General features: G+C 37.6%; 1 protein-coding gene and 1 long non-coding RNA gene across 51 annotated transcripts in view; one reads left to right on the forward strand and one right to left on the reverse strand.

The window, feature by feature from the left end:
• LOC112652512 (uncharacterized) overlaps window positions 1–3,864 on the reverse strand; it is a 43,219-nt gene extending 39,355 nt beyond the window's left edge. For 5 of the 7 annotated variants that reach the window (XR_003131525.3, XR_003131527.3, XR_003131526.3 and 2 more), the window contains exon 1: window positions 3,801–3,864. This is a non-coding gene — a long non-coding RNA (uncharacterized LOC112652512). Of the gene's footprint in view, window positions 1–3,360 lie in introns of all 7 variants that reach the window. The other 2 variants (XR_007405304.1, XR_007405305.1) reach the window with 2 other exon arrangements.
• The window catches only part of MBNL1 (muscleblind like splicing regulator 1), a 276,932-nt gene that overhangs the window by 143,546 nt on the left and 108,929 nt on the right, over window positions 1–24,457 (forward strand). For 6 of the 44 annotated variants that reach the window (XM_049099979.1, XM_049099997.1, XM_049099980.1 and 3 more), the window contains exon 2: window positions 22,351–22,470. The exons of 36 other annotated variants lie outside the window; for them this stretch is intronic. In XM_049099979.1, coding sequence (XP_048955936.1) covers window positions 22,465–22,470 — 6 coding nt within the window. In that variant the 5' untranslated portion in view covers window positions 22,351–22,464. Of the gene's footprint in view, window positions 1–22,350; window positions 22,471–23,895; window positions 24,451–24,457 lie in introns of all 44 variants that reach the window. 2 more of the 44 variants (XM_049099987.1, XM_049099990.1) reach the window with 1 other exon arrangement.

Below are 24,457 nucleotides of genomic sequence, written 5' to 3' on the forward strand. Positions count from 1 at the left end.
TTTTTTGCTCTTACGAACTTTTACTGCCAGACATTGCCTTCCATGAATCACAGCAGAGTAATAAATTGAAAACAAATGTCCACATAAGGAAATCCAACATATTAAAAAAAAAGAAAGAAAAACTCAAGTTGACTTACACTCAGATGAACTAACGAGTTGTGACCTACACCGAAGAGTCATCTACATTGTACATTTTTGCATAGTGGACTCTATTTAGGGAGTTTTGCTCCTACAAAGCCTTTAAGCTAAAATTAACCAATAGTAGCTTCGCATGTAACAGCCATGAAGTGGATTATGTGTACATAGTGAGAAGTGCAGAATTATAATTCTGAAAAACCTCTCCTAGTGAGAAATACAAAATTACAATTTTAAAAAACCACTCCTAGCTACTCTTGGCTTCTGTGTTTTGCACTGAGGATGAATAATGCCGGAGGAGGGATTTTCACCAGAAACATGTTCTTAACACTGAAAGTTTAGGAATTTAAAGACATTGCAGACTAAAGTTTTTACGACTTCTGCATATCAGCCAGAAGAAGACAATCCATCCTTCTTCCCCACTTTCGTCATTTCTAACCTGCTATGTGCCAGACATTATGATGGGCCATCCTGCTGCAATAGTGAGTGACTCACGGGGGCCCTGCCCTTTTTGGGTGTTGGTAGAACAGTCATAACCAAAAGCTTTTGAGCTTCTGAGACATACAGTGAAGCTTACAATGATCAGAGAATAATAAGCCATTCTTTGCCCTCTTCTCTAATTTTAAAATTTCCCATTAGAACACCGATTTGCCCATGTAAAAGCAGAAGCAGACACGCAAAACGTCCTCCTGTGGGTCCGTGGAGGTTTGTTATGAAAAACACTGTCAACTGGGACGTGGTGGGTGTAGGAAGAGCAGATGAGTTTCAGCTCTGGTTGTGTGTGTTGCGAGGAAGACCGTGTGTTTGTGTTACTCAGAGTGGTTCACCGCTGATTTATAACCTGGTCAGAGTTTATACCAGGCCCATCATCACGTTGCATCATTTAGCAAGATCAACCCGATTCTGATTGATTTGGGGGTAGCACACATAGAATGGTTACTTGCCCGATTTGATCATTACTCTATTGATTATATAGCAGATGAGGCCTGAGCGCGATGGCATAACCTGTAGAAAGGGGCACGGTCTGCAAACGTATGAACCTGGGGTTCAGCACAGCTCAACACTGATAGGCGTGATCACTGTGCAGATGAAACCCGGGGTTCATTCTCGGGGAGTCCACATGGTCGGATGATGGACATACTTGGGCAGGTATTTGTTGCGTCCCTGTAACTTCCTGCATTTAAGACAGCTCGAGTTTTTAAATCATGATCGCTCTTGCACTTTTTATAATTCAGAAAGCCATGCCTGAGCAATCATGGAGATTCCCCCCCCGCCCCCAGCCAAAATGGGAAATTTATACTAAAGTTTTAGCTAGAAGTCTGATAATGTAGAGAACCTAAGCATTAGATCGGGAAGGATTTTGAAAGTCATGCCAGACTGGAATCAGTTTACCAAATTGGGATAATAGACTGCTGTTTGGGGGGAAAAATGAGAATTTCAGGATTCCAAGACACAGCTTGAAGGGAAATAAAGCACACCAATAGGGAGGTTTTCCTTCCATAAGTATATATATATATTTTTTTTTTTGCATAAAATAGAATATGCTTTCTTAGTCAAAGAAATAGTATAATTTCTATTTTTCTAATGTACCGGACATCATTTTGTGAGAGGCTGAGATTTCATTCTTATTTTATGAGTTTTAACTGGACATTTATGATAATATTGGAAATAAGCCAAAAATTATGCTGAAAAGCCTCTGTCTGTCTTTGTAAGTTAAACCGTATAAAATTAAAATCTAGAGGAAACCATTCACCTGTCTCTTTTGTAATGGTTTATGTCATATGTCTTGATGTTGTATGTCTCACTTATGTATTTATAATAACTTTTAGCATCCTTGTTTAAAAATTAGCTAGGAGTGAAATTTTGGTAGTTCATTTTAGTTCTTCGTATTATTTGTGTAGTACCTATAATATTAATATCGCTGAAATATCTAGATCCAGTGAAAGGAGGTGTTTTCACATGAGTACTTTAATTTTAAAATAACTCCCCCTATTCTTCTTAAGACTTTTGCATTCTGTGTAGGCACAAGCATCACTGATTGCATTCTGTTTGTGATATGGCCCAAAGAGCATGTTTGCTCTCAGAAAAATGTGGACTTAGTAATGTGAAATAGCTGAGCTTCCTGGGCATTAGTAACTATTAACTTTAAATTATAATCCTGGACTGTTAAGAGTTGTATCTCAAATATTAGTGTTCATTATATGATTTAAAATGCCTCGTGGGAAATATATATTCTCACAGAGCAGTTGGTTTGGATGAGTGATAGCGTGGAGAAAAACGAACAGACAACCTTTAACATCAATAGCAAGTGTTACAAGGATCCTTTCTTTGAATGATTAGAAACTCCAAGCCTTTGGGCCATTTTCTTGACTGTATCAGTTTAATCAAACAGCTAGTTAGAAAGATCTTTGACACAACTGTCTTTGATATGAATTCAAACTTGGTGTAAAAGTCGAATTTACTTCGTGTCTAGGACAAAATTGATCACAGGAAAAGATGAGCAGTACTTTTTGTTCTTTGACTTTATTTCTCTGGGCATTTTCTTCATGACTTTGCTTTAGTATTGGCTTGATTGATTGATTGTTTTCTGAATGTCTGGAATGGCCTCTGTGTTCTTTTCCTTGGGATGAAGTTCATAATGAATATTACTTTATAGCAAATAAATATGAGTGCCAGGAAGAGTGAGAAAATGGCCAGTGTTTTTTTTTTTCACTTAGTCTAAAGGCTATATATATATATTTTTTTTTAAATCAGTGTAGGATCTTTAGAATAATTGCAAAAGCTATACACAAAAATGTTCATGGCAAAGAATAAGAGCTGGTTAAGAGCCCAGAACATGACTTCAATTGGACCTGGGTTTGGTTGCATCCGTTACTTCCTGCTGACTTGGTGTCAGTCACTGTGGCCTCTGAAAGGAGGCTAAGTGCACCTGCTATGAAGGTTCACGCGGAGTCCGCGGGATCAGTTATATAATACAGGTCACTTCACACAGTGTCTCACCCATTGTAAATACTCTGTACATGGTAGTTGCTAGTGCTGTTCTTGTCTCAGTGCTGGATTGGGTCTAAGTTATCTTTCCCCCTACGAGAGGAACTTGACCTTACGATGCAGTTTGCATGTTGTCCCAAAGATATCTACCCATTATTTGATTAAATAATTAGAAACACCTTTGATCTGGATGATGCACATAAATGTGCATGATCGCATCCGAGCTTTTTTACTTACCGGTTATCAAGAGAAGATACCCCTTAACCTCGCAACATGTGTACCGCTTGACGTTAAACTCACAGGGGTAGTATTAATGCAATAATTCAGTGTTTATATCGTTGTCTGTGCGTGGAAACCCATCTCGAAGTGCAGTTATCCATGAATGAAAAAGTGGTTGTAGCCATCTGTTCCAAATTTAGTTTCATTTAAAACTAATGCCTCTTTAGCTCTGTGCTGGTCTAAAATAAATAACTCACATTTGATATTTCAAGCACTATATTATTTATATAAATTTCTTCCTAAAAGACTCACCTAAGCCTTTTATTTTTTTTCAAAAATAAAATTGATGTTTATTCAATAAAGTACCTGCATGGCGTAGAAGGTCAAATATTAAAGTCCCATGTTTCCATGATTTGTACTATCCCTACTTCATCCTAAGCCTGTATAAACTTACTTACTTAGTAGAAAGTCAACCACTCACTTCCTCAAAGGCAGCAAGAAGTATCCAAGGCCACAGAATTCTATTTACCACATCCTCGTTCCCCACCCCCACCCCCTTCCACCGTTACTCTGAATGGATAGGGATCCAGTTCTAGCCCAAATGGTTTCTTTTGCTCCAAGGTATGTAAAGGTGCTGCCTAATTTCACAGGCTTGAGACTTTTGACTTTGGTTAGACATAGGAGAGTATATACTTTTTGCAGCAAGGAGGGGAAAAAAAACCCAGCTTCCTGATTCGACTGGTTCTCCAGGAATAGTACGGCCTCGTGGTTTCCCACGGCTAGCTTCAGGTTTTCCTTTGCAGTTGTGTGAATATTTTGCTACGTTCTAATTCAGAATATGAGCTGTGCTTTTACTGTTGGGTTTACTGAGCCATGCCACTGACACCTTGTTAAGGATATCGATTATTGCCCCCTTCTATTCTGCTGTGCATCGATTCAGTACGTGGCAGTGAGTTGGCTGTATTACTTGTTGAGAAAGGGTCAAATACATGTTCAAAGGAGATGCTTACAGTCTGTTTAATTGAGTTGGCTATTTAGGCTTTTAACGTGTGAAACAATGGGGAGAAAGTAGAGGAGGACCACTGAGGGCAGGGGAAGTAAAATTTGCCTTTAGGTTTTCAGAAGATGCCAAAAATTGTGCAAGAAGGGCTTCCTGGAATTAAGTGGTCAGTTGATACTGAGTGAACAGACGTGTAAAACCTGGGATTTTTCTCTTAAAAATCAAGGGAGGTAGCACTTTCAGATGCTCATGTTTTACTGATAAAAATTCACTTCTCTGAGAATGATTTCATGTTGAAACTACATATTACTAGTTGTAAGTAGAAATAATGAGCAGGATGTACATGTGTCTGGGGCACTCACATTTTAGGGGGATTGCAGAGAGTAAGCAAAATACGTAAAAATCCAATGAGTTCTTCATATTTACTGTTGTTTTGTTCCATGTTATGTAGTTTAAAAAGTTTTTTTTTCCCCATCTAAATAACAACACGTAAGATAAGGCCAAGATTTAGTTTCTTTAACATAGATTGTTTGACTTTTCTAAACTTTAGACAGTCCACACTTAATGTAAAAAAAAAAAAAAAATTAACCCCCAGAATGAGATCATGGTACCATGGTTCTCTGATGAATGTTACCTTTTGTTTTAGCAGCTCCGTTGGCTCTAATCCATGGAAAAGTTTTTATTTCCCATCAGCTCCAAGGTAGGAGCCAAACCAAAGTTAAAGAAACATTTTCCAGCGGACAAGTCTCTACAGATACTATCAACAGTCGAAGAGCATGCACTTGTGCATTCTCTCTCTCTCCCTCTTTTTCTTTTACAGAAATATTAAGTTGGGAAACAATATTGAGATACCGATAATGAAAGTGACTTTATGTTAATAAAGGCAATCCTTATTAATCCTTCCTAGTCATACTATGACCTCAACGTTTAAGTTTGCTTACTTTTTAAAATATATTTGCTTCAGAACGATTGGAGGACCACTGCCTTCCTATGTTAATAATACCTTGCAGGCCTTTTTGATCTACAACCTTTGGTCACCTCTGGTTTATTTGGCTAGTGTACGATTTTTGAAGAATAGGGGAACATAGACAATTATAGCCTGGCTTTTTGAAATACCTTTTAAAATCCTGGCCTCAAAAGACCTCCCGGTTCAGAATTAACCATAGAAATATGAAAAGCTCAGCATCGAACGTAGAGAGTCTATAAGAGAAGGTGCCAATTGGACCACTTAGGCTGCAAATATCTGCTAGACCCAAACCTTCGCCTTGCCTAGTGATCCTAAGTAGGATGCACTTAATTCCAAGTGAGTCGACAGCTTACATGGCATGCGCACTGTGTGCCAAACGTCATCTCAGGCTACTTCTCCAGGCGTCCAGCACATAGTAGAAAAGACTTGGAAAGGTGTATTCTCCCCTGCCCCACTCCTCCCCATCTCCACTTGCCCTACCAGCTAGACTCACTCAGTTGGAATCTCTAAACCAAGAAACACAGCCAGATATATTTTTAAACAGCTATATTGCTCCTGGTTAACAATCGCTCTTTTAACATTGCTGAGAGGTTCAGGGAACATAGTATTTTTGTCATGACTTCTCAATCTATATAGAAGATGTATTTTTCTCCTAAGGATAAAACCATCTGGAAATCTTCATAAGCTCCAGACTCTCACACAGAGCTGGCTTTGCTTTCTGATGAGCACTGTAGATAAGTTTTCAAACATGATTTAGGAAAACAAAATAACCTCCTTACCTACCTAGTAATCTCTTATTCAGAGTTAGAAGGTGACGTCACTTCATTTCAGTAGTGTCTTCGTTGGATTACTGATTCAAAAATAATTTTTCTCTCTAAATGACATTCCCTATGATCTCTGTTACCGTAAAAAAAAAAAATGCTATTTGACGTGTGTTGATGATAATTAGGTTTCCGTGTGTTGTATGTCTCTCATTTTGCGATCTCTTTTCTATTAATGATCGTAGCCTGTTGGTAAAAGAATAAGTGTGACTTTTCAGTTCTATAATGTGTGTCAACAGATGTGGAGTTCCAGTAATGATCTGTTTGATTTCATAACCTTTTTTTTTTGTACAGAATTCTGTATTTCCTTACCTATCTTGTTTCTTAGTATCTCTGAATAACTCCAAATAATCTCCAAATAACTCTAGTACGTCCTCTTTGAATTTCTAATGGATTCTTGCTTGTGCCACCAAAGTTAGCAGTGATGATAGTCTATTAAAACTTAGAGACCTTCTTCGGTTCACTTGACCCCTTACCTTTTAAGTATAATGGATTTAAAGGTGGCAGACTTTTCCTGCCTAAGTGGTCGTCTTCAGACATACCAAACACATAGCCTGTGTGGATATGGTTTTATAAACTATCAACACATGAGAGGGGTTCTAAGACTCCAAATGCTGTTGTTCCTTTAGAACTTCATACATATATCGCATGTGTTGTTCTAGGAAGTGGAAAATGGATGGTGAGCTTTAGCCTGTAGTATATTTTGACAGCATGAATGAGTCAAGCAAGCAATTTTCCAGACTGCTTAATAGTACAAAGGAAAGGGCTTCTAAGGAAGTCATTCTTATGACTAGCTGAAAATATTTTTCTGAGTAACTGTTCTAGAGAAAAACAGGTCACTGTTGGAAGAAAAATGAAATCTCAAGTTACAAGCATTCTGAAAGTGATTTGATCACTAAAATGTGTTTCTCTTATGACAAAGCTCCTTAAAAGGATACTGCTTCATGCGTTTCCAGTTATTTCTTGAATATGGTCTCGAAACCCAACAAGAAATTGTGCAACACCATGATGAGTTTTAACTCTACCATCATGGCAGATTGTTGGCCATCCTGTTTCTTGAACTGTTTTTTTTTTTTTAATTCTAGTAGCATAAATAACGCTGCATTATCATAATCTTAAAAGTAAAATGTTTTATGTTCATAAAGTGACCACAAGTCCGTCACGTGGTTGCAAACTGGATTTGAATGAAAATAGGACTTGATCGATGGAAAATCATTTGTGGGTTTACAGATTTTATGCTGGGTGGCTTGAAAAGACACATTGTCCTGCCACAGCTCTTCACCCAGGGACAGTGCTCAGTGTGAGCTTGACGGATTCCAACCGTGGGGCTTCTCATGACTGCATACATAGATCTTTGAAAGGATAGGCTGCAAATCTTGTTTCTAAGCCATGACTAGCTCTTATGTCAATTGAAGAATAGAAATAAAATCAATACACATTAAAAAATAAAAGACACTCAGCAGTCATTCACAGATTGCAGTCAGCTTTTAGATTGTAATATCCTGGCTGGTAAAGTACCCTTGATTCTTATTTTTCAGTATGAGGTTAATATTGAACATTTGGAATATAACCTACGAGTCTCATTTTTATTTGTACTGTTGGAAGGGTTTCTAGTATTTTTTGAAGTAACTTGAAAGAAAACTGGGATTTTAGCTGTGATTCCGCTTAAGGTTTCTACCAGAGTAACTGTCAAGGCAATCGCTCAGTAGTCAAGATTCCACGACAAGTGAAGCTTTATAAAAATAGTTAAGAATTAAAAACCTCAGGTGCTAGGTTTTTCCATGAAAAAAGTTTTTTTTTTTTTCCTGTATCACTTTTAATATTGAACTCCAGTGATCCATAGATTCTTGGGATTGCAGTTAGAAGAGTCTTGAGAAACAATGTCCTACAATCCATTTGTTTTACTGCTTAGGAAACCAAGGAGCCGCTGGTGAGGTTAGGGCCCAATTACAGTCCTAAGGATCCTAAGATCATCAGGACTCTTTAAATGTGACTAGTCAATAGGTCCCAGCAAAAACTGGAATATCTTGTCTTCATTTCATGAAAATGGCATTACTGATACACCTGGTTGATGAGAACTGCTATTAAGGTCAAGTCACTGCTGTTCACTGCTATTAAGGTGAATTACTTCCTTGACTCTTTTGATGCCTTGATTACTGGTGGCATTAAGGGTTTATGGTTTAATAGCAGGCTCTCCCCAAAAAAGTATGTGTGCATATACCTGAGTTTGTTATAAGACTAATAAAAGGATATATAGGACACAGTTTAAGATTGTAATAAGATATACAATACCCTATATTTATAGCCTATATTTTAAATTCTCCATACCCAGTTGATTCTTACAGATGCTTTTTGTTTGTTTGCTAAACGCTTACATCTTTAGCCAACCTGCAGTTGCAGGTGACAGATGGATTTAGTTCTCTCTGTGCTCTTATTCATAAAAGGTCCTTATTATACAATGACTGTCAGATGAGACATACTCTATGAAATGATTACGTTTTCTTATTTTTTTATGATTACGTTTTCTTGTCTACTTCTCCCGAGCATTCTGTCACAGAGTAAATCACATCTTACATTCATTTGTTAATGTTTCTTCCCCCCCCCCATTAGCGTTTAAGCTCCCTAAGAATGGGAAGCTTACATTAATTACCTCTGTATGTATGGTGTTTTGAATATCTTTGGCATCTATTAAGTGTTTGTTGAATTGAAAGCCAAGTTTTTTCCTGACCATGACCAATAATCATGTGCTTTTTTTGAAAAAATATTTTGCAGGGGGAGGAGGGGCAGAGGGAGAGAGAGAATCAGAAACTCAAGCAGACCCCCAGCTGAGCGGGCAGCTGGATGTGGGGCTTGAACTCACAGCCCTGAGATGATGAGCTGAGTCAAAGTCAAAGAGTCCCAATGCTGAACCTACGTGCTTTTATGAATTCAGTGTTGGAGAATTTTTTCATGGAATGGGACATTTATTGGCTAGCAACATGTAACTATAAACTATTTCTCGAAGGAGTCCCTCATTTATTGTAGGACTCAAGCAGTTAAATTGCTCTGACACTCTAATGGGTTGTTTATGTTCTCTTGGTGTAAATTTCTAGAACGGGCCTTTTTTTGCACTTAAGCCATGTTCTGCATGTTATCTTGTACATAGGGACCTGGCCAGGCTTCCTGATACATGGGTGTGTATACAGCCCATGGCTCTAATGGGGAATGGTCACTAGTGGGTGCAGTGGCACAAAACAGTTATTTTTGTAACAATATTAGCTCTCTGTTAGTAAAAGTGCTTTGTTAAGAAAGTATCAAGCTTATGTAGAATAATACCCTCCAAAAGTTGCATAGGGAGGAGAAGTGATATTACCAGGATAGCAGCATTATTAGTGTTTTGTTTTTTCTTTCTTTCTTCTTCTCCCCCCCCCCCCCTTTTTAATGAACTACTGAGAATATCAAGAAGAACCTTGACCAGTGTTGGTATTTATTATGAGAGGAACATTCTGGGAACCAGACTGCAACTATAGCAACTATAATTATTATTTTATTGTAGAAATAATAGTAGCAAAGGTACGTGCTATTTATAGAGAGGTCCATGTATCTGTGTTGCCCTTAAATTTCTCCGCACTTTACTTTCAGAAGAAAAAATAATAAAGTTTTGTCTTCCAAGCGTGAAAACGTTCCAGTATTGTAAATCTTCAACCTGAAACAGAAAAGAGAATCTAGGCTTCCGAAAAATATAAATGCCTAGGCCCTGCCCCTTGTTAACCTGCTCACTGCTTTTTCCCCTCTAGTAATTATTTTAGGAGCTATATGATAGAAGCTGTTTTAAAAAAAAGAATTAAAAAGTTCGAGATGGTCAAAAATGATCCAGATTATGTGTGGATACCGGTAGTCCTGGCAATTAAGTATTTGAGAAGAGACCTATATTTATCCACTTTGAAGAGGGTCATCAGGAGGGATTAAAAATTTAGCACTTCAGGCTCATTATGGGTTAGAGTGTAGTAATTATGTAGCTGGTAACAAATGCTACAATCACCACTTGAACATTAAGATATATTACTCCTTGAGACTTATGGGCCCCTCTTCAAGGAGCTTCACAATTCGTACATGTCACCTGCTTAGAGAATAAGTTCTGCTGATCCATTATTTTAGATTTGGCATGCTTTTCTGCAAGAGTGTGTTTTCCGAAAAAGGTAAGGCCTTGATAATGATCTTAAGGAGATAGGGGCCGTGTGTGGAGTATCTCCCCTTGGCATGAAGCAGTACTTAATTGTTCTGAGCAGTGAGCCTTTGCACACAGTGCTCCAAAGAGAGGAGTTTAGAGAAGAGCTCTCTGTACTACATTTATTTTGTTTGCTGATAATTAGGAGGCTAGCCTAATTTTCTAATCTTGCTGGTTTGGAAAATAACTAAAATGTTCAGGAGAGAGCAAATTGAGCCTGGTGTGCCGTTCTTCATCATGAAATTTTTAAGGAGTTTAGTATCAGTGACTCCACATACCTCTATATCCGGCCACGCTTCCTGTTTGTAGAGCATGCAGGGACATGTGAATGTCAAGAGAATGTGTATTCAGATCCACTTTCAGACTAAAGTGGAAGAGAGAGTAATATTTTCTCTTGAGTTTTTTGTTGTTTTTGTTTTTGTTTTTTAAGTCTGGACAGAACAGTTTTAATGATTCTCTTAATCTCTAACCCCAAAACTATTCACTCTTGTGTTTAGATAGGATTCTAATTAGTTAGGTGATATTACAATTGTATAGAAACATGAAAACACGTACATTACTTGTAAGGTTATTTTCCTGCATGAAAATGCAGTGTCAATAGACGTGTTAGAACTCTACTCTCGTCCTAGGACAGACCATTGTAGTCAGTTTGAATCTCCATGCTCCCTGTCTGGAAGCTTTTTAAAAGCAGAGACTGGGTCCTGGGTCATCTGTGAATCTCTACTGTCTGCCCATAGGGCTGACACATGTAACCTTCCAATAAATACTAGTTTGCTTTACTATTATTAAAATAGGACAAAATGTGGAGTGCCGGTTGAAACCTTAGCTCCAGATCCATGCCATAACCATCCTTACCCCACCTCCACACCTTACCAAAAAAAAAAAAATTAAAATTAAACTAATTATAGGTGTTTCAGTTATAAATTAGACCATACATTTCATTAAAAGTTGACACAGTCACCTCTTTGAAGGCCTCCTTCATTCAAGGAAATGAAACCAGCATTGTAGGTAGAACACTAGAATTATTTAAGTTGAATTTTCACTTCTCAACTAATTGTGATATCACAAAGATAAAAATATACACCTATAATTTCACCTCAGTCTGATAACTGGGCTGAAAAAAATTGTCAGTTTAGTTAAGTAACAAAATTGGTTCGAGATATTTTATGTGCTAGGCAACTGTGTTGTTGATTTTTTTTTCATTTTTAATCATTTATTCTGTGAATTTTTCTCCCCTAAGGCGCTAGACTAAAAAAGTGATATCTTTCTGCTGTTGATAAGCATTATGAGTAAAAATCAATAGTTAAATTGACCCAGTAAAAGATGTCTGGGGCTTACTATTGAGACAAGCACATCAGAAAACATATAGAGACTCTAACAAGGCTCAGAAGCATCTCTTGCATTTGTTTTGCATGTGTGTTAAATAGCATAACGAGATGCTAATGAATTGCATTTTTTTTCTATGGCATCTCTTTAAGTGAGGATTCTGTTAAATTGCAGATAGGCTGCAGGGTCTTGAGAACCAGATTCAGTCACGGGTCAGCAGCGCGCTGCCCACATGCCCCAAATGCAGACATCTGGTTTGAGGTTGCCAGACCTCTCAGGAAATTTGTATTTAATTTAACTTTTTTTTTTTTTTTGCTTTACGAATCATCGGTTGCTTCTCTTCAACATTATATTTGCATTCTATGTGAAAAATAGATTTTATGTATTGTTAAAAAATATCTATTTTTAATAGATGTACTTATCTATTGGACGCCATTGTTCAGTGATAAAGGGATTTTGTAAGGAGATAGGATCAATACATATCAGCATTAATAATTTTAACTCCCTTTTGTCCACACTTAAAATTCATCTAACTATGCTTATTCATTCAATACCATTGTTACATGAGTAACCTGAAGGAAGTTTTTAAAGCACTGGTATAAACACACTAATATTAATCATTTCAACTCTCTCTTGTATACATATATCTGTACATTCTTTACTATCAATAAGACTCCATGTATATAAATCTAGTTCCATGATTGACTTTTTTCCTCTCTCCTTATGATCAGTATCATTCAACACTTTTTATACGGCGGGAAGCTTGTAAAACACAGGGTATGCAAAAGTAATCTTACTTTTTTTGGTTGCTATGTCTTTTGAAGACCCAAATCAAATAATTGCCTTCGTTTTTCATTTTTAACTTTTTTGTTTTCATTTTTAACTTTTTTGTTTTCATTTTTAACTTTTCTAGTTGGAAATAAATCCTCTTATGTGTTACCTGAGAGAGGGGTGGTTTAGTAAGAAGTCACTTAGTAATCACACTTCATTAATCACATAGAAAAAAAACACTTTTAAAAAAAATGTCAGTTCTTCATTCATAGAAAATGTATGTTTCCTTGAGGAATCTCTGTGAATTACTTGTTCATCCTTATTGCCTTTCATACTTTATATTAAACTCCTTAGAAGTTCATTAACTTCAAACATGAATCGGCTGTTACTTGTGTACAGAGCCCTGTAGACAGAGCTGGCCATCGGACCTTTTTGTATGCTTGTAATCCTCTTGATCATATAATCAGCCTGTTAATTTAACTCTTTACTGAATCGGTTGTTGCAGGCCAGTGGTGAGATGGAGCTGGCTCACCTAAGATGATGTCACGTTTGCAGCTTGAACTTGGCCACGGAGGGAGTCGTTACCTCGTGGAAATTTGACAAATGCTCCAACTCAAGGTCCCTCCCTCTTCCAGACAGCCACTTAGACACTTAGCAGCCCTCACTGTTTATAGTGTCATCTCTTCTTTTTTAAATCCATTGACCACGTAGGATACCCAGGTAGAATTTTATTTCCAGGTATTTTCTTTCCACATTGTTTGAAACATTCAGAACATCGCTTAATACACCACTTGCTAACGGACTGACTGAGCAAGTTACGTGGCCCTTCTGTGCCCCGGTGTCCCAATCTGTAAGCCAGGTATGATAAAGGGACCTACCTTGGGCTTGATGTGAGGTTGAATAAGAAATACATTTGTCTCGGGATATTAGCAAAATACCTGGAGCACAGTGAGCACTCAGATAGTACCTCCATTTGTCTCTTCATACCCTAATTAATAGATGTTTATCGATCTCCTCCTAGGTACTTAGCATTTTGTTGGTCCAGTGGGTCACACCGATTGAAGCCCAGTGCCTATAACGTGGGATGTTAGTGATACTGCCCTGTTGCAGAAGAGAAAGCTCTTTTGCTCTTCCAGTCTAATGTTTTCTGTCCTTTCTTTGTGCATAGAACTTTCCTTCCTTCCCTGAAATAATTTTGTAAGCCATTTCATATTTAGATTTACAGTCGATATTACTTCCACTAGGAAGCCTCTCCTCACCCTAGCCCTGGCCATGTTACTGTCCTCTTTGTGTCTGTGATATGCCCCATTCATATCTTTATCATTGTTTTTGACACATGGATCATCATTATGTATATATCTCCCTCCCTCTCTGGATTTGGGTGCATGACTTGTGACTTACCACCTTTGTGTTCTTACTATTTAGTGGAATACTTGATACGTAGTAGACCCATTAGAAATGTATGGTGAACGGTTGTTGGTCGAAAGAATATGACACAGACTTTGCTCATTAAAGACCTTATTACTTGATTGAAGAGGTAACACAGATACATGTGACATGAAGGTGAATAAGAAAGCATTTTAATAATATCTATATTTTTAGATATTTTAAGTTTATAATTTTTCTATATATGTATATGATTTTTTGAAGTAGGTTAAATCTATCATTTTTCTGTCATAGATACAGATATTTATGTTCGGACATAAAAGAATTGAATTAGGTCAGCCAGATCAGAGTATAAGAAGCCAAGTCTAGCTGGTCAACTGGGCTTTGTGACTGTGGGTCAGAAATATAACAAACTTTGATTATTCTTCCAGACAGTAACTCATTCTCTTTTGCTTTCTGTTTGTGGTGTTTTTTTTTAAGCTTTTACAAATTATTATGGCAATTTTCAAGCATACACAAAATTAGAGAAAATATAACGGTATTTTTGGCATGTGTATGAATCAGCATTTTGTATGCCTGTATCCATATTATGCATCAGACAACATTTTACCCATCTTGTTTCGTTCATTACCTCCCATATATACCTTTTATTCCTGATGTATTTTAAAAAGGATGCCAGACATCCTATTAGTATATCTATAAATTCTTTAGTATATATCTATAACAGATTAGAACTTGTTTCAAATATAACCCTATTTCCAAATCTATCAAAATTGACAATAATTGCATTATATTACTTAGTACTCACTTTATGTTCAATTTTTCCCTATTGTCACTGTGAGATCTCTTTAATTGGTGGAGTGACCAGATGAGCATCTAAACAGGATTTACACATTCTATTTGGATGTTACATCTTTTAAGATCCTTTTAGTCTATGATAATTTCTGCTCCTTTTTTTCTCCCCATGCTTTTATTTGTTGAAAAATTCAATCATTGTCATGAAGAAGGTTTGAGGTTCCAAATTTAGCTAGTTGTTTCCCTATAATGTTGTTTACCTTGTTGTTCTATCACCCTCATTTTCTGTAGACTAGAAATTAAAGCTAGAATTGAGTTCAGTTGTAATTAATTTATTATTATTTGGTGAGAATACTTCTCAATGGTGCTGTGTACTTTTCGCTTGCATCACACCAAAGGGGCATAATTTCTGGTGTTCCCATTTTTAATGGTGCTGAAATCTATCAGTGAGTTCAGGTCAGCTTAGGCCGGTTCTTCATCAGGCTTGGACCAGTGGCTTCCCCTCATTTTTGATCAGTTCTTAGATTCATGGTTTTTTAAGAGATTGCCGAATGGTGAGTTTTAATTATATCATACCTGCTGCATTCACTATGTGTAATTTTTCTAACAAAGAACTTTTTCTTAATGACTGGTACCTCCACGATATGGTTTATATTAGAGAAAAATGCAGGAGTTTTATTGTATTTATCAATTTCAGATTCAGACATTAACTTTTTTCTTAATATAAGACCTAAATATAGTTACAGATACATTCAAAGTATTCTAACAAATTTTGATACAAATTTCCCTTGGGGATATTCTTTGAATTATTTCTCCTAATCCTCATTTTGATTAATGCATTTTGAGAATATTATTTCCCACAGTTCCAGGAAGTATCTTGTCTTTCCTTTTTAGTTTACCGTAATATACCCCTATATGGTTGAGTTTATCCACTTAGAAGATATTTATCGAGCGTCATTTTTTTGGGGGGGGGTGGTAAACACTGTGCTAGTCCCTGGGGATGTGGCCATGAGCCCTGCCTTTCTTATAGAATATATAGATTGGATTTGTTTTCTACTTCTGATGTGATGTGATTTTCCAAAATGTGTATGTGAATCCGGTTTTGGTTACTATAATATTTGATGTCCTATATCATAAATATTAACCAAGAATGTTTTAGCTGGCTTTAGAGTCCCTGGCCCTAGAGTCTGAAATAGAGACAGGAAAGAAGTTTGAAAGTGAGGTTGTTTGTGCTGACCCAAAGAAAAGTGGGATGTGTCCATGTAGAGCATTGTATGTGACAAACAAGGAAGTTTAATTTTTGTTATTTGAAAAAGTAAGAAGAGGCAATAATGGGGATTCCCCCCAAGACTAAAAGTAAATGGTAAGATCTTTTGCTATTTTAACTTAAGCAAATATTGGAACTTCATTTGACTTTTATTTTCAGGAAGTGAGAGTGACATTGTAGGGATGTCTTTATCTCCTATAATTCAAGTGTGTTTTGTCAGGATGTTTAAAGGTGTTTTTGGATTTTAGAAAACGTACAATTTCTAAAGCCTTGTGAACATCTTCTTGGATGGCTAGCCAGTGTAAATAGGACCAGTAAGAAACTGCCTTCTCAGAGGGATTCTATGACTATGAGATAATGAATATAATATTGAATTTGCCAAAAAAAAAAAAATGAACTACGTAAATCTGAGGTTGTGATTAACATTTTGTTAGGCATACAATATTACATTGTAAATTTTAGATATATTTAAATAGTCATCATAATTCTAAATCTCAGATGTTTTCTCTAGGATTGAAACTCTATTCATGGGGAATCCCCGGGTGGCTCATCACTTGAGCACCGCCTTCAGCCCAGGGTGTGATCATGGAGTCCCGGGATCGAGTCCCACGCAGGCTCCTTGCATGGAGCCTGCTTCTCCCTCTGCCTGTGTCTCTGCCTCTCTCTGTCTCTCTGTGTTCTCATGAATAAATAAATAAAATCTTAAAAAAAAAAAAAAGGAACTCTACTCATCTTCAGATAGTATAGCTCTATAGCTGTTATTGATGATTTAGGGTTAGGGTAGAGGTCAGATCCTTGGCATATAATTAAAATAATTTTTTTGGAAATGAAAATCAGAAAGGTGAAGACCTTTACATTCTGCCTATTAAGTCTATGCTCACATGTTTTATGATGTCATGGGGAAATGCTGGAAAGCAAGAGAAATTTATTTTTAATTTTTTATTTTAATTTATTTTTTTTTAGAAATTTATTTTTTAAAGAAGTGGCGTTATGTTGCTTTGCTAGCACTTATTAGGAACTTTGAAAGGAGACAAAAAGCTAAGCCCTTTTAATTGTGGTGTGTGGTAATAGAGGATTAGACTGAATTTAACTTTGAAGACCAACACATGGACATTTGTATTATGTCAGTTGAGAGAATAGTTGCATTTTTGGGCTGAAGAGATAGCTTAATCTGAATAGCACAAAAGTCGACAAAAAAGTTTGCTAATAGATAAATATTGACTGTTTTAATCTGTTGAAAACGGAAGGCTAGCATCAAGGATACAGTAGTAAAATTCTAAAAGGAGTTGTTGAAAAGTAAACGTTACGCAACATGAAAAGAATACCAGGGGAAAAACTGACAGAGTAGAATAACAGGAAGATTAGTCATTTCTGGAAGGGAAAAAAAAGGTGGAGAGAGGGGGAAGAAATATTTTAAACAGGAATGTAGAACTGGAAGTGCTAGTGCTAAGAGACAGATACGAGCTAATTTAGGAGTGAAACCAGGCCTAAAATAGGAATAATACTGGTCGCATGTAATTTTACAATATAAAGTTTGTATTAATGACAAACAAAAATAAAAACGGGGGACTTTTCTGTTCGGCCTTAAGAGAACCCTGTAAAAATAAAAGAATGATGTTTACTCTTTAACCTCGTTGACTTGGCTGAGGTCAGCCAGCAGTGTCAAATGTGCGTGAAGAAAATGTATTTCTTTTAAAACAAACTAACATCCTACTATTTTCAGGCATTCTGGATATTTCAAAATATGTATGCTATTTGGTTTGAAATAATTTTCCCTTCGCATTTTCTTATCTGACAACTGAAGGAGTCACAGTCTCCAAATATTTTAAGAATTATTTCTGTAAGTCCTCAAAAATGTTACTTGTAACTCTCTGTGTATCTTAAATGTATATATAACAATCCCTATAACAGAAAAGAAGAAAGTAAACCTCACAAGTGTGTGTGTGTCCACACGTATATGTATATGTAATCCCATTAGTCCCTAGTTTCTACCCAAGGTTTTAGAGGCATTTGTGGAACAGGTTTTGCTGGAAGCATTTTCCAATATCTCTGAATGTTCTCCTCTGTCATATGGGAACAGCAATAAGCCTGCCCTCAAAGTTGTGCAATGAGGATGAAGCCATATACCTGACATGGAGGTGGTATTTGTCCTTTTAATTTATAATCTTGTACCCAGACATGAAACAGAGGCTTGTAGGATGCATTTTAACCAACACATGGGAAGATGGATGGTTGCCGTAGAAGCTCTTACTCATACCTTGACAACTTAAACTGTCATTTGATAAGTTACATACGTATCCCCACTTGACAAATACAAAAGGATTACTTCTCTTGGCCATTGCTTAGTAACTCCGGGAAACAATAAATTCCATAAAATGTATTAAAATCAAGTAGATATCTCTAGTGTTATGTAAGCATGATAGCAGGGCAAAGTCTACGTATTCTTCGATCAAGAAGAAAATGACATTATTATTTAAATGCAGAAAATGGCTTATGTATATTGAAATAAGGATAACAAACCAATTTAGAGACCCAAGACTGCTATTATTTTATGCAACTGTATGTAATATATCATTCCGTATCATCCAATTAATAGAGAAATGTAATCTGTATAATCAGGTAAGCATTTCCTGTTGATTTGACTGCCAAATTGTAATTTTTTCATGGTTCATGTGCGCAGACTTGCTGAGATAAATTCTAACTCCAGCACAAAATTTGGTGTTACATGAGCACTAAATAGTACTAAAAAAAAATCTCTTTCTCTTCCTTTCCCTCTCTCCTCTTTCTCTCTTTGTCTCTCCTCTCTATCCTTATCCACACAAACACAGGCACTTTCCACACACACACACACACACACACACACACACACACACACACACACAGAGTCCCTGGGCTTAACTGCTTAACTACATAGGAAATGTTTATTTTCCAAACTACAGAAAACAAACGTTATCTCGAACACTGAAAGTCCTTCCTTTTCCTGGTTTGGAAACACTAAGTCATACTGAGTTGCTTGTAGATTTTCTTTAGCTAGCATTCAGGTTTATTTAAAGCAAAAGGTTGCAAGGACAAAATGACTCAGGAATTTGTAATGCACAATTACAGCTTTTCACTTTTAGGTCACCAGTTTATAGTTGACTGACTTAGTATTAGTTAAGGATTGGTAAAAATGCGTTGTTTAGTTTCAGGAGAAGGTGGGTTGCTCACTGCAATGTCACCTGTGTTGATCTAAACATGACCTAGAGTCAGTGCTTATTAATAGGTTTCTTTCCAGATAAAGCCAAGTTCAAGGAATTAAATGAAAGAGAGTATGCCCAGTAGTAAGACTTGATGAACAAGAAGCAGCTCACGTGGTCAGCTACAAATATAACTTCTGTTATTTGATGTCGTTTTGAAAGTAAAGTCTTAAAATGACCCACACTTGTGTGTTTTTAATTGCACTGTTGTTAACATCAGCAAGAAATAATGATTGTAGCTGCAGTAGATAGCTTGAACAGTCAGAAAATATAAATATAAATATATATATTTTGACTTGAATAATTGAGTTCTGACCTCCCTGGTGTATCACTTAGTAGAGCCAAGGTCATAGAAATCATCTGTTATGATCTATCTTATATAAAAGCCTAGGAGATTACTTTGTTTTCCTCACCCAAAAGATGTCAGAATGTGGTGTTTTTTGTTTTTTTTTTTTAGAACTTCTGAATAACTTTTGTGTTAATTTAGTGTTAGCATTGAAGACAGATAAATTTAAATCTTGCTGTTAGCCAAAGAGTGAATCAAGCTTATGTGGGTACAATGTATAATGCCACCACTCAAGGAATTCTGGAGAGAAGATAATTGTCTAGAGATTGGGTAAAGAATTGTCGTCTTCCTTCTTTGGGAACTTTTGATTTTAAAAATAATCGAGAGTAAATAGACTGGAATGCAGCACCTCAAGCAGTGCCACATGAGCACCTAAATTTCTTCTTGCTAAATGCCACCAAATGGCTACATTTCTTATAGCTTGTGGCTAAATTCTGACAGAGGGTAGATGCCTTCACCATAACTGTATTTTCTCTCTGAAGTTTTCTGGTTTCTTGTGCTAACTTATATTAGGTTAAAGCCAGAAAAGCTGAAGCTAGCCACACTTAATCTGGAGAGTTAGGCTCGCTGCCCAATTAAAGACAAAGATGGGTTTCAGTATTCTTCATTGGTTTCTTAGTCTCACATTTTTGACCTGTAGGTGCTTGACTTGAGCTGTCTGAGCTGACCCAGATGGCTTTGTGTCCTCAAGAGCTAATTCAGAGAAGGTCATTTCAGCTGCTGAATATTCAAGGAGGTGTCTTGGTCCAAGGTTACTTCAGCTCATAACTCAAGGGATGATCCTGAGATTTCTGAAGCTTCCTCTAACCTCACAATTATTGTCTTGGTCCCGCACATAATTAAATGTATAATTAAATGATGGCAGTGAAATAGAAGTATGGCTGCCAGCAATGGTCATCCCCCCAACAGGATGGCCAGTACTTGAGTGATAATGATGTTATTACCGCCCTGTTAGTGCTTCTGAAGATATGATATACTTGAGAAAAAAAAAAAAAGGTGAAAACTGAAATTGTGCTTGGCTTCTTTTGAAATCTAAGAACCACACGAAACATTTAATTCCTCAAGTTAGTAAACATCGTTAAGAGAAATGGATGTAGACTTGTGTATCTTGTAAACTGATGTACTTTATGCATATTAAGTTTTTGGAAAGACACAGAAATAGCAGATCCTCTTCCCACCAGAGTTCTGGCCAGGCCTGGCAGTTCCCACTCCCTTTCTTGAAGTGTCAGGCACCATCAGCTTTCAAGAGGCAGAGGAGGATAGGTGGAGGCATAAACCACAACCTGAGGAGCTGCCTTCCCTGGGTTCACAGTTTACATTTGCTCCTTCGTAGCTGTATGACTTTTGGCAACTTCCTTAACACTCTATGCCTCTGAGTGCTCCGATGCACTCCACTAAATGGGAGCATATCTCCCTTGTTGGGGGTGTCATGAGCCTTATAACACATGTCAAGAACATATGGAATTTTCGTGGCCCACGATTTGTACCTTATGCATGTTAACCATTATTAAATTCCTAATCTTATGGAAACACTTTCCAAAATCTATCTTGTGAAAGCTGTACTTGCAAATACACAAAGCAATGAAAACCAAAACCGGTGTGGCAGTTTTAACAAAAGGTTCAAGAGCTGCAGGTCTGAACTGGACAGCCCGGGTCCTCGGCAGGTGCGAGCTCCTTTGAGAGCTGACTTTGAGCGTGTGATGGAACCGGAGTATCCTCATTTGCAAAATGAGGCAGTAATAATAGGGGATCTGTAGTTTCTGTGAAGATTGAATGGGATAATGCATTTAAAGCGCTAGGACCAGTGCCTGGCACCTGGTAAGTGGTGAAAAGTATTAATATACAGAGAATATTGTATTCTAAGATTCTGTGTGTGCAGGGCTTCCATTTTGCTAATGAGATTTGGAATTCTCTACTACGGAGGGAGCAAAGTTTCTGTTTTCTGGTATTAATGACTCTTCACAATTATTCTCTAATAAGTAAATAGCATTTATGTATTAGGAAAAAAGTCATCTGTTTTACACATATCCTTGGTTGAGCTATTTGAATTGTTTCGAGGTATTTAAATTTTTAAAAATCTCATCTGGATAACTTTTTATGTCTGTAAGATTTCAGCTCTGGAGACATCCGTTAGGTAAATGCCTCGTTAATGAAGTTACCTGGCCGACTCTTTTGTGCAGCGATATTCTAGCCCCTGGTTAAGTTGAACGGCACTGAAAGCAAAAGCAATTCATCAATAACATCAAAATGGAAATAGAATATAGTAGCAAAGAAGTCATTGCTCCTTCTGTAAAATAAAGATCATATCGTAAGACCTGATATTTCCCCATCCGTTGGGAGTGTTGTAAAGATTATGAAAACATTAGTGTTTGCAAGAAGCGACTGTGTGCCAGGAAGGCAGATAGAACATTAGGAAAGAAGTGGCCAATATTGCACGAAGGCGTTTATTTTATATGGTAACATCCTTTCTTTCATTAACAGGGACCTTTAGGGCGATCCACTTGCTTGGTAGGAGTGAGGAGGGCGAATGGATTCTTAAAAGGGCTCATCAGGACCTCCTTGTAATAGAGTGAAACCTTTAAGAACATGTTTTCCATAGAATTAGAGACTAAGAATTTCATAGTGACGGTATATTTATTGCCTTGTTTGGGAGCAGATTTTAAGCATGATCACAGTAAAAACACCTGTTTTGACACTCTGGGAAAAGGTGCAAACATACGGGCAAACTCTGTCTAGGTGTAGAGTAAACAAGAGTGCTTTGGCTAGCATCCTGCAAGGAGTTGGGTCTAAACGGTCTGCTCCAGCTTCTGCTGCTGCTGCTGCTGCTAATACTGCTGGGAAGGAAGAGTGGCTGACCTGGCATATCCTTTACTCTTGGTGCTGCAGCAGTCACTCAGGAAGTGTTGTTTAAGGGGAACCTTCTGGATCCTTTTCATGGCACCATGGCAAGAAGAAGCTGTGTCTTATCTATTGAAGATAAAGCATGGAGTTGGCTAATGGATGCTGGTGAGTGAATAAGGCAAATGGGAAGCCAGTTCGCAAAGGTATCTTTTGGGAAGGGCTGATCTCTCAAGGACTGACATGGCACCCGTTGGAAAACGGCCTCTCACAATCTGAACATCAGAATGCTGTTTTGGAGGGAAGTCCTAGTTTTCACACTGGTGACCTGTGATCTTTTATATGTTCCCTAAACGAAGTTCATATCCATTCCCAGCTCTCCTACTTGAAGATCCTAATCCTGAAGTTGGTTAGATCCCTCAGTACGTAAAACACAATTCGCAATGTGATTTTTACTCTTGTTTTCCACTTGACCCAGAGTGATCTAAAAAAAAAAAAAAAAAAAAAAAAAAGGCTTTTTAGTATATGAAAGCAATTTTTCCTCCTTTCAATTCTCAAGGAGCACCTCCTTTTTTAAACAGCAAAAGATACGGAATTTTCACTTAAGAAGCCATTTAGTATGCATAATGCTTGCCAGGAATATTCTTTTCAATTCAAGATCATTATGTAAGCAAACCAGTACAATATTGGGTCTATTATTCAGATAGTTGCACAGGAGGGGGCTTTGACATCGCTAGTTTATATATGTACCAATCCAAGCTGTAGTTCCCTTGAGCAAGTTTCTCTGTCAGTTAAATGAATAATTTGAATGAGCTTTCTCAATTTTTCTCACTCTAAAATTTTATTTTTCTCATTTTGACAAAGCCTACCACGTGACTTGATTTTTTTTCCAGCTCCTGAAAGCAAAATTGCCTTAGGGGTTGGTCTCTTGTACCTGTTGGATATTTAATATTCAGGGGGCTCCCCCAGATGTGTTCCTGAGGGCTCATGAGTTGTTGAAGAGCTGTGAAGAGGGGCTAACCAGTTAGAAGGGGCTCTCTGGAAAACAGAGTATCATGAAGCCCGGTTTCAGGAGAGTCCTAGTGAGTGGTTTATCTGATGGTGCATTAACACCTAGTACGTTAGTCACATTTTCCTGTCCTTCCTCCTCTTTTCTTCCCTTTTCTTCTGTGTCTTCCCCTTCTAGTTTCTGAACCCTCTTTGTCCACTGGCTTCTTTGTCTTCATATTCTCTCTTCTCTCTCTGAATTCCTCTGGTCTTCCTAATCTGATCAGAATAGAAAGTGATGTATTTGATAAAGCATCCGTTGCTCTTCTTTAAAAAGCAATTTTCATTACTTCTGAGGTCAAAAACCAGCTCAGTTGAACACTTCTGTCGCATTTTCTCCTCCAGTAATGGACGACGTTGCCTTTTAATTTCTGTTGCCTTGTGGATGAGCCCCCCCCCCCCATGGTTGTAGATATTTTTAAATTCCTTTTTCTTAATGTGAATGTTATAATGACAGGACTTAGGAATTTCGGTCTCGGGTATTAGACTGTTAAGCTCAACTACAGTAGGCATACTGTAATATGTCTTCCTTACTTTTCTTTCTAGAACTAGAGCTCCATATGCCCCTCAACTGTGTTTTTGGCTCTCTTAGGGGATGCTAGAATGGCCTGTCTCCATGTATTCCGTTGCATTTTGCCATTGCTTCTTGTGTTCTGTCGGGGAATTTTGGTGATTCTTTTCAAACGCTACCTTGAGCTCTGTGCTAGTTGTTCCATTCCCCCCACGGTCTCGTGCTGCGTGGTCGTGTCTCCACTTCCTCCGCCCTGTCTGTTGACAGAGCCTGGGTTCCCTGATGGCTGCCTCTGTACCCTTGTGAGGGCGGGAACATTCCTCCCCCTGCTGCTACAATTGAGCCCGTGCTGGGTACCACGTTGCCCTCTACACTTGCTTTCAGTTGTTAAGGCTTCCCAAGCTTTGGCTGTGGCTCAGTGATCCTGCTGTCGAAACCCTGAAGCTTTTCTAGCCTCGACACTCAGTGGTAGCAGCAGGTGTTGGGATTTCTCCAAGCCCCTAAGACCCTGGGAGCAAGAGAATGGCCGTTTGACATAGACCTCAGGACTTTTCAAAGCACCAGGAAACGTCTGCGGAAGATATGTAAAGGTAAGAT

The sequence above is a fragment of the Canis lupus genome, chromosome 23, assembly GCF_003254725.2.
Source record: "Canis lupus dingo isolate Sandy chromosome 23, ASM325472v2, whole genome shotgun sequence".
Classification (NCBI taxonomy): Eukaryota; Metazoa; Chordata; class Mammalia; order Carnivora; family Canidae; genus Canis; species Canis lupus.